Below are 10,300 nucleotides of genomic sequence, written 5' to 3'. Positions count from 1 at the left end.
ATATTTGAAATAAACTCAACATCTAATATATATATCTAAACAAACATCTCATATATGTCTACAAAAATCAACATCTCATAGTTATCTATAAAAACTAAACAATCTAGGGTTTCACTAACAAGAATCATATATTGTGAACTAATAAATAACACTACGGTACTACCAATATGAATACATATCCTAAATCGAGCAAATCAAACAAATCAAGGGTTCCATCAAATCTTGGACAAATCTCTAAAATGGCAACAAATTTACGGAGCAAAAGAAAGAGAACGGAAGAGTTTACCTAGTAGGATGGATTGGGGATCGAATCCACGGATCAAATCTTCAGATCTGAGAGGGATGAGGGGGGGGATTAGATGGGGGCGCCGCCGCTGCTCTCTGTCCAGAGAGCGGAGAGATGAAGAAACTGCCTGGTCGGGCTGGGGCGGCCGCGCTTAAGTCACTGTGCAGCGCCTAAGGGCTAGGCGCTGCACAGGTGCGTGTGGGGCCGCAACTGGACCAGGGCTGCCACGCTGGCAGGATGTGCGACGCCTAAGGGAAGGGCGCTGCACAGTAGGGTGCGGCGCTCAGCTGTCGGGCGCCACACCAAAGGGTCAGCAGAGTGAAATTTTTTCGTGACCAGGTCAGTTTGTGATTTGATTTCTGTCTCAGGTCAAATATGTGATTTCTACCTCGGATGGGCATGCCGTGTTGATGCAGCGATCAGAAACTTCAGAGGTGAGTGTCTTTTCAGACTTTGAGCGCGCGTGCCAACGCCATCGCTGCACCTCAGTCCTCAGCTGCCGGAGGCAGAGGTGATGTGTCGATCCCCCGCAAAAGAAGAAGAGGTGATGTGTCGACGTGTCGTGCGTGCTCCCTCCTCCTCGCATCGCAGTCTGGGGGCCATCGGCGAACCATTGCGGAATCCGAACTGCACATCTCTCGTCTTCACACGTTCACCATAGTCTGAATGTTTCTCGCAAGAAAAAATAATCATAGTCTGAATGTCGCCGCACACACTTTTGCTAGGACTCGTGGATTTTCAACGTTTTTCTAAACTTTCATCTTGTCCTCTTGTGCTTTTGTAGTGTGTCGGTAAATTGTTCTGTTCTAGAAAGCTTTAAAAAATGCTCTCTCCGTCCTAAAATAAGCGTATCAAATTTGTACTAACTTTAATACAGAATTTTATTAAAATTGAGACACTTATTAGGACCAAGAGAGTAACCTTTTTTGCGAGGGGAAGAGAGTAACTTTTGATCTCAGACCTTTTTAAAATCACCTTTAATGTCATTTTATCATGAAAAATTACACACAATTAAAACTTGTGACATGAAAGAAACTTCACATATGTTTTGATTTTTTTCCAATTTTACTACTCATCAAGCGCGCGCGACGGCGAGATTTGGTATCAGTTGCTTCGAATCTATATGGGTTTAACGGCAATAATTGCGACTATAGACGTTGGTCCTTAAGGCACATGAATGAAGACTTCCGAGCTCTCATTTATAAGGTTAAGCCAGCCTGATAGAGGAGCAGCGGCAACGGCGCAACGGCAGTGGTCGTTCTGGCGCAACCACCGAGAGACCTGAGGGAGTCCCGGACTAGGGGGTGTTCGGATAGCCGAGCTATCATCTTCGGCCGGACTCCTGGACTATGAAGATACAAGATTGAAGACTTCGTCCCGTGTCCAGATGGAACTTTCCTTGGCGTGGAAGGCAAGCTTGGCGATACGGATATGTAGATTTCCTACCATTGTAACCGACTCTGTGTAACCCTAACCCTCTTCGGTGCCTATATAAACCGGAGGGTTTTAGTCCGTAGGACGAACAACAATCATACCATAGGCTAGCTTCTAGGGTTTAGCATCTCTGATCTCGTGGTAGATCTACTCTTGTACTACCCATATCATCAATATCAATCAAGCAGGAGTAGGGTTTTACCTCCATCGAGAGGGCTCGAACCTGGGTAAAAACATCGTGTCCCTTGTCTCCTATTACCATCCGCCTAGACGCACAGTTCGGGACCCCCTGCCCGAGATCCGCCGGTTTTGACACCGACAAGACCCCTACCCAATATGTCCGTCTCCCAAAACTACTGTGTTGAAACTGCAGTAGTCTGAATTGACAAGAACCATTCTCAAATCAGATGGTCCACTGATCCAATCCTCAAAATAGCTATCCATGTCCACATACTCAAAGTAAACAAGCTGACCAAATTTTGTGCCAATCCAAATACGTTTGAGCTTTCAATCACCAGCTTGAGCATTGTGTAGTCAGTTATAGCAATTCTAGTAAACTCACCTCTCATTTTTCTTCCTCTCTTCTCACATGTTGAGCTGTGGCTTTGTGTGCTCTTTCTTACTCGCACAATCTCATAGTGCAGCCAAATAGCCACCACCATACAAGGGTGAAGTGGATAGGGTTTTCTTCTTCCTCCTTCATCAGGAAGCAATCACAATCGTTGGACGCAACTGAGATCAACGACTCACATTGTGTTAGACTTATGGGCTGAAGTTAGGTTGCCAACACATCTCCATGCGGAGAGACTTGGCCCAACAAAAAATACAAATAGATATGAAGGTGGGTTGCTTGTTGTATGTTGTGATGTCTCCCCGAGCAAGAAAATAATCCACCAGCAATTGGGGCATACCGAATGCCAGCAATCCCCTTGTGGCCTTGACATGGCCGCTTCAAGGACTACTTTCTCTCTAAAGCCTATGGGTGACGGGCCTTATGAAACCGTCATAAGGCCTTGTTTGATACAAGGGGATTTCGGGGCCTAAGGCTTTGTTCAGTTAAACCTCTCCTGAAGAGGATTGGAGCAGATTGAGGGGGATTTTGGCCTGTAGGGGATTTATTTTGCGGGATTTAATCTACTCCAATCCCCTTCCTTCCAACCGAATAAGCCCTAAGGGGGTCCCCTCACATCTTCGACCCCCTCAATTCCCCTTCATTTCCTAGCTCCCTCTCATCCCCAAGACCCTGTCTACAAAAATATGCTATTTGGTAGGCACGGGTGGCTATATTTAAAAACTAGTAGTCTTGTATTAAGTAATAGAAATCCAATTTATACAATAAGCTGATGTAAATATCGACACTGCACTTAATAAAATCTAATTATCATATCCACATGGTCAGCTATTTGATCAACACTAACACTAATGTAGTACACTAGTTTTGATCGTATGTCATGTCCCACAATGATCCAGCAGGGATCATCACAAAATAAGACTCAAGTCCATTTAAAATTGGATCGAAGCCATCCATGCAACATCCAAGCATTGAGCCAAACAATGTAAACTTAGATCAAATCACACCTTTTCATGATTTTTAAAGCATGAACAGTACACACAGTTCACCGCTAGAAATCCACACATCTGTCTTTTTTTGTGTAGCTCACATGCTAACCTATTTCGTCATCAAACTCTGCACACGTGTAGTATACATCAATAATACCATGTAGAATTCGATTTAGCATTTCTTGAGACTTCAAAATGTAATCTCCGACCTATCATACCATAACATTTTTACACTATGCTTCTTCGAGACAAATATAAGTACCATGACTTTTTTTTACATAAATCACCACGACGAATTTCATACTATGCTTCTGGAAGACGAAGAAGATGAAATTCGCTATACCCCACCATTGATTGTGCGTCTGGCAACTAGTAGTGAGAATTTGAGGGAATCTTTATCGCGTGTGAATTAAGGAACATGGAAAAGATACATGAGAATTGACCTCATCAATCCTCCTCCTTTCCTCCTTAACTCCCTTGCCATAGAACAAAACAATGTTTCATACCGCTTAAACTCACATCCACTATCACTAATTTCTCCAAACCAAACACGTGACTTTCTACAAACAACAACCGAACACCCATTTTATTTTTACGCATGTTTATAAAAAGATCCAAGTATATTATAAAGGTTCACAAGAAATACAAAAGCACCACAAACATAATAAAACATACATTCCCTGGACCTGCAAAAAACCACAGCCACCGCCAGAACGAAACATCGACGCGCTGCTATCACAACTTACATACCGGGGCTGTCCTCACCTTGTCAATGAAAGTTGGGAAGTCTTGTTTCCCAAAGCCGCAGTCGACGTTGTTGAACTCTTGAATTGATCTAAAGAACCTGAAACCAAATCTTGTCATCGCGTACGCGATGAGAAATCTTAACCTTGCCGTCATGAGGAGTTGACATGAATCTATGCCAACTCCATCGAATCCATCCCGAGGGACGAACTGGAGGAGGATCGGAGCCTGAAAGACCAACTCGATGATGAAGTTCTGCCTCTGCAAGGAGTAAAATCCTAACCTATCTACTAGCCCGAGCGAGGCACTTGGATTTTCCTCCTCATCATCGGCCGCCGGAGCAGCAGGCACAAGGGGAGGCAAATCCACGAGCTCGTCGACAGAGATGAAGGGGAGGAAGGCCTTGCCCTAGTCTACTTGCAAGAAGGGAAGTAAAACTTTAAGATTTTTTTCTTTATGGGCTTTATCGGATTCTCCTCGTAGTGTCCGGTTTTAAAGCATGTTTGGTTTATAGCAAAAATTGGTTGGCCAATGTTCTGGCAAGCTAACATTTGGCAATGCACAATTTTTCTTAAATTTGTTAACTTTATAGAAATTGAGAAGAATTTAGTAGGCCTTTTTCAGAGAGAGAAGGCAAAATTTCTTTTGAGAAATAACAACAATTTAGTAGGAAACCAATTGATTTATTTTTTATTTTTTTGAAATGCAATTGATAATATTATTACCCTGCCGACACACGGGCGATGTCAATCGCTCACAATTGGACTTTTTCTTTTACCTTCTCACAATTGGACTTGATGGGCTTACAATGTTCAACACATAAACACCCACCTTGCTGGACCGGGCCAGCGATGGGCTGTCCACAACGCCCATAAACCCCTGGAAGGTTCTAGCAGTCTCCAGCACCTCAAAAAAAAAAACCCACATCTCCACCGTCCGAAACCCAACCAACGCCCAGATACGCCGCCACGGCCTTTATATCCGCTTTTCCAGATGCTACTGGAACAACTATCCAAAACAGATCCGCCCTGCTCCACCTTCTGCTCCCCCTCCGGCTACGGCGGCGCTGATCTCCGGTAAGCCGTCGCCGCCTCCTCCGCGCCCGTGCCCGTACATCGCCTACTAGATCTATACATGCATGTGTAGGTTCGAAAGGATTGGGTTGCCCGTGCCCGCGTATTACGCTCGTTCGCTTTCTCTCGGTTCAAACGGATCGGATTGACGATGCTTTCGTGTGTCTTCTCTGTCGATTCTTATCAGGTCGGGAGATAGGTTCTTCCCCCCCTTGCGAATCGACGAGATAAAAGTTATGGATTAGTCTTGCTCTTGTTTAGTTCCGTTTTCTTTCGATTTGATCCGGAATTTAAGTGCCTGCTGATTTTGAAGGTTTCGTCAGTTTCCACCGGAATTGGGATGAATTGCATGCAGTATCAAGTTCTTGTCCCCTTTCCTTTGAATTATCTGGAATGTTATCCCGTTAATCTTGGCTGCAACTTCGTGCGTTTGATTTGTGATTCGTGTGGTGGGAGTGCAGAGATCTCTAGCTTGCGAATCCAGGGTGCGCCGCCATGGCCGAGCACCTCGCGTCGATCTTCGGCACGGAGAAGGACCGCGTGAACTGCCCGTTCTACTTCAAGATCGGCGCGTGCCGGCACGGCGACCGCTGCTCCCGCCTGCACAACAAGCCGTCTGTCTCGCCCACGCTGCTGCTCTGCAACATGTACCAGCGCCCCGACATGATCACCCCGGGCGTGGACGCGCAGGGCAACCCCATCGACCCCGTCAAGATCCAGGGCGACTTCGAGGACTTCTACGAGGACATCTTCGACGAGCTCAGCAAGCACGGCGAGGTCGAGAACCTGCACGTCTGCGACAACCTCGCCGACCACCTCATTGGCAACGTCTACGTGCAGTTCAGGGAGGAGGACCAGGCCGCCAAGGCCCTCCAGGCGCTGCAGGGGAGGTTCTACTCGGGCCGCCCCATCATTGCTGAGTTCTCGCCCGTCACCGACTTCAGGGAGGCCACCTGCCGGCAGTTTGAGGAGCACAACTGCAACCGCGGAGGGTACTGCAACTTCATGCATGTCAAGGAGATAGGCAGGGACCTGAGGAAGAGGCTGTATGGGCACCTGCATAGGTCCGGGAGGAGCCACAGCAGGAGCAGCCGGAGCCCGAGCCCCTACCGTCACCATGCCAGGGACCGTGATCGCTCCTCACGGTCTAGGGACCGCGGCGACTACTATGGAGGTAGCTTGGACCGTGGCGACTATGGTGACTACTACCACCATAGCCGGAGGAGCAGCGAGAGGAACCGCAACTATGACAGTGATGGGAGCAGGTGCCGGCGACACAGGTCCAGGACTAGGAGCCCCGTCAGGGAGGGCAGCGAGGAGAGGAGGGCGAAGATTGAGCAGTGGAACCGTGAAAGGGAGGCGCCTGCCAGGCAGGGCAGCGAAGAGAGGAGGGCGAAGATCGATCAGTGGAACCGTGAGAGGGAGACTGCTCAGGCGTGAGATCTCCTGTCTGACTGCAGGTTGAAGTGTTGCCTTGTTCACCGGATGTTCTGCTTGCTTGTCTGATCGTGTAATGGTAGATGGAGTTAGAATTTGGTCCTAGTGAACTTGCTTGGATGCCTGATGTAACATCTTCAGTGTTGTTCTTGTTGAACTTCCTCTATGGATTTGTTGATGGAACATATTTGGTGTTGGACTTGTTATTGTTATGATTATTATAGTGTGTTCCCTGAATGTTCCTTTGCTCACATTCCATGTTTCAGTCTAAATGCATTGGGATTGAACTTTTGTACCACTTGACATCAACTTATATTCCATGAGATATCCTGCCAGTTTTTTTTAGAAGAGATTTCCTGCCAGTTTAAAAGGCAGAGGCAGAGTTTAGCACTCATGGTGCAGTTAGAAATCTAATCTAGCTTGTGTTGTTGATTTTTATCCTCGCCCCGTTTCAGGTTCTGTCAGATGTGTAAAAGTTTACGTCAGGCACACATTGTTATGTGAAAACAAGTTCAGCAATCGGCGGATTGCTTTGCTCAGGAAGCTTGTTCGAGTGCAATTGCAAGTTTGCAACGGGAACTGAATTTTGCATCACTCGAGATCACCAACTCAGGTTTCTTGTAATAATCTTTATCTTTTTACTACGGAGCCCAACTTCTTAGACAAGTTCACAGGAACTTCTACACTATGGTAAAATTTAGTCGCTCGAGATCAAAAGACCTGAAGCTTCTTCATGTGTCAGCAATGGTCAATTCAGTCATCCTTGACCAGCTCAACTCCAGTGTTCTGTTGTGCAGTTCAGCACAAAGTCATTTCAATGGTCAGATGTGTCTGGACAATCCAAAATCATTTGTCTGTGTAATAATGCTAGCTCCAAAGGGGAGACGTTCTTTATTTCTTTTCAAAAAGAGAAGTATACAAAAGAAGAAGTCCAGAGAGGATAGCTGCCGGTCTCACTGGGTTGGCGCGCGCATGAACCCATCGTAGAGGCTCTTCAAAGCCGCTACATCCTGCAGCATCTATATAAGGGGAAGCACCATAGGGTCCTGATAATCTATCAATTACAACAAGCTCGTCTGCCAATTCACAAACCTAACCTAAAACCCCACTTCCTACGCAAGCCAGTCTCAGACAAGTGCTCCAATGGCGTCCCAGCTGGTCGAGAGCCACCGCGCCGGGGCCGATGTCATCAAGGGGCGCGAAGTCTGCAAGAAGAAGTCTGTCGAGCTCCTTGAAGAGTTCGGCCTCCCGAAAGGCCTCTTTCCAATGGACGACATTGAAGAGATCGGGTACAACCGCGAGAGCGGGTTCGTGTGGATGCTTCAGAAGAAGAAGAACAAGCACACCTTCAAGAAGATCCAGCAGACTGTCTCCTACGACACCGAGGTGACCGCTTTTGTGGAGAAGGGCAAGATCAAGAAGGTCACCGGGGTCAAGGTCGAGGAGCTGTCTTTGGTCGAGGTCCATGTGGATAAGTCTTCTGCTGATAAGGTCACCGTCAAGACTGACACCGGTCTGTCTGACACCCATGATGCAGCCGCGTTCGCTCTCGGAGAATAGGGAAATAAGTAGAAATGGCACGAAATGAAGTCAGTGAATGGTTCGACACTATGGTTCGCATGTTAATGTTATGTAGAAGTATCTTTCCGTTTTCTTGTAAGCTCAAGGCTGCTGCGTGAATGTTGTTCCCTTTCGGCTTGTAAGCTTTCGACAGTGAAATGAATAACTGCATTTATAGTTTTATACCCCCTCCTCCATCCCACATCGATGACTCTCAACTTTCCTCTCAGTGAATGGTTCAGAATCTTCAGATCGATGTGAAAAACAAGTTTTTCTTAAGCACATATTTTTATGTGAAAACAATTTCTTCTCTCAAATGTTGTTTTGTAGTATTAGAAGAACACCGAGAAAAAGGCAAATGAAAAAAATGGGACAAAGCAGAAACCAGAGCAAACCTAAACTAGCCAAAATCTAAGAACTAGCAAAGAGAATGACACAACCAAGACAGAGCAAACTTTATACTACTATGGTTGAGGCTGCATGATCCATAGATTATTTTCTCTTTCTAAGTTTAGGTTGATGTGAAAACAAGTTGCTTTAATGTTCCATCATTATATCTTTGAGGCTTGGCTTCAGACAACATAAAATGGAAAGAACTCTCATCATGCCAACCCTCTACTCAGTTGAGAATGAAAAGGGTTAGAAATTAGTTAGTTTGAGGCTAAGTTTGTGACTGTTGAACTGTCAAATTATCTGACAATTTGATATGGAAAATAGCTATAAAAAGGCTAAGCTTATGATTGCTAATCAATGGAATATATTTTATTAATTTGGTGAGGAAAAAACAGCTGTAAAATATGCAAAAGTAAATTATTGCAAGTAGTTAAGTAGGCAAAAATAATTCGGTGAATGAAAGGTTTTTGGTCACCAGAAAACTTCCTGCTTTTCTAAAATACCAAAAATTGGTGCCCTAATATTTGGAACATGAACATAAGCACATTAATTCACTGCATATTTTGAACTCGTACTAAATGTTGCACATTAAACCTGAAACGACATGACTTAAACACTACTACGATCATAATTTTTATCGCTCCGCACGGTCTAGGGACCACGGCAATTACTTGAAGGAAATATGCCCTAGAGGCAATAATAAAATTATTATTTATTTCCTCATATCATGATAAATGTTTATTATTCATGCTAGAATTGTATTAACCGGAAACATAATACATGTGTGAATACATAGACAAAACTATAGTCACTAGTATGCCTCTACTTGACTAGCTCATTAATCAAAGATGGTTATGTTTCCTAACCATAGACATGTGTTGTCATTTGATTAGTGGGATCACATCATTAGGAGAATGATGTGATTGACATGACCCATTCCGTTAGCCTAACACTTGATCGTTTAGTATACTGCTATTGCTTTCTTCATGACTTATACAAAGTTCCTGCAACTATGAGATTGTGCAACTCCCGTTTACCGGAAGAACACTTTGTGTGCTACCAAACGTCACAACGTAACTGGGTGATTATAAAGGTGCTCTACAGGTGTTTCCGAAGGTACATGTTGGGTTGGCATAATTCGAGATTAGGATTTGTCACTCCGATTGTCGGAGAGGTATCTCTGGGCCCTCTCGGTAATACTCATCACCTAAGCCTTGCAAGCATGTAACTAATGAGTTAGTTATGAGATGATGTATTACGGAATGAGTAAAGAGACTTGCCGGTAACGAGATTGAACTAGGTATTGGATACCGACGATCAAATCTCGGACAAGTAACATACCGATGACAAAGGGAACAATGTATGTTGTTATGCGGTTTGACCGATAAAGATCTTCGTAGAATATGTAGGAACCAATATGGGCATCCAGGTCCCGCTATTGGTTATTGACCGAGAATGGTTCTAGGTCATGTCTACATAGTTCTCGAACCCGTAGGGTCCGCACGCTTAACGTTTTGATGACAATTTTATTATGAGTTTATAAGTTTTGATGTACCAAAGTTTGTTCGGAGTCCCGGATGTGATCACGGACATGACGAGGAGTCTCGAAATGGTCGAAACATAAAGATTGATATATTGGATGACTATATTCGGACACCGGAAAGGTTCCGGGTGATTTCGGAGAAAACCGGAGTGCCGGGGGGGTTACCGGAACCCCCCGGGAGAGTATTGGGCCTATGGGCCTTAGGGGAAAGGAGAGAGGGGCGGCCAGCATGGGCCGCGCGCCCCTCCCCCTTCTGGTCCTAATTGGACT

At 45.2% G+C, this 10,300-nt stretch overlaps 2 protein-coding genes across 3 annotated transcripts; both read left to right on the top strand.

Annotated features, from left to right (window-relative positions):
* The first annotated feature begins 4,994 nt into the window (after positions 1-4,994).
* LOC119310854 (splicing factor U2af small subunit A-like) lies at positions 4,995-6,771 on the top strand. Of its 2 annotated transcripts, none has more exons than XM_037586476.1 (2): positions 4,995-5,100; positions 5,559-6,771. In XM_037586476.1, the coding sequence occupies exon 2, from the start codon at positions 5,593-5,595 to the stop codon at positions 6,535-6,537; it is 945 nt and encodes a 314-aa protein (XP_037442373.1). In that variant the 5' UTR covers positions 4,995-5,100; positions 5,559-5,592; the 3' UTR covers positions 6,538-6,771. The 2 variants fall into 2 exon arrangements, with proteins under 2 accessions (XP_037442373.1, XP_037442374.1); XM_037586477.1 differs by having other exon boundaries at positions 5,285-6,771.
* A 706-nt stretch (positions 6,772-7,477) lies between these two features.
* Positions 7,478-8,224, top strand: LOC119310855. Its single transcript, XM_037586478.1, has one exon. The coding sequence runs from the start codon at positions 7,678-7,680 to the stop codon at positions 8,092-8,094; it is 417 nt and encodes a 138-aa protein (XP_037442375.1). The 5' UTR covers positions 7,478-7,677; the 3' UTR covers positions 8,095-8,224.
* The last annotated feature ends 2,076 nt before the right edge of the window (positions 8,225-10,300 follow it).

This window comes from Triticum dicoccoides, chromosome 5B (genome assembly GCF_002162155.2).
Source record: "Triticum dicoccoides isolate Atlit2015 ecotype Zavitan chromosome 5B, WEW_v2.0, whole genome shotgun sequence".
Lineage (NCBI taxonomy): Eukaryota > Viridiplantae > Streptophyta > Magnoliopsida > Poales > Poaceae > Triticum > Triticum dicoccoides.
Note: the sequence above shows the minus strand (reverse complement) of the source record. Positions and strands in the feature narration are given on the sequence as shown.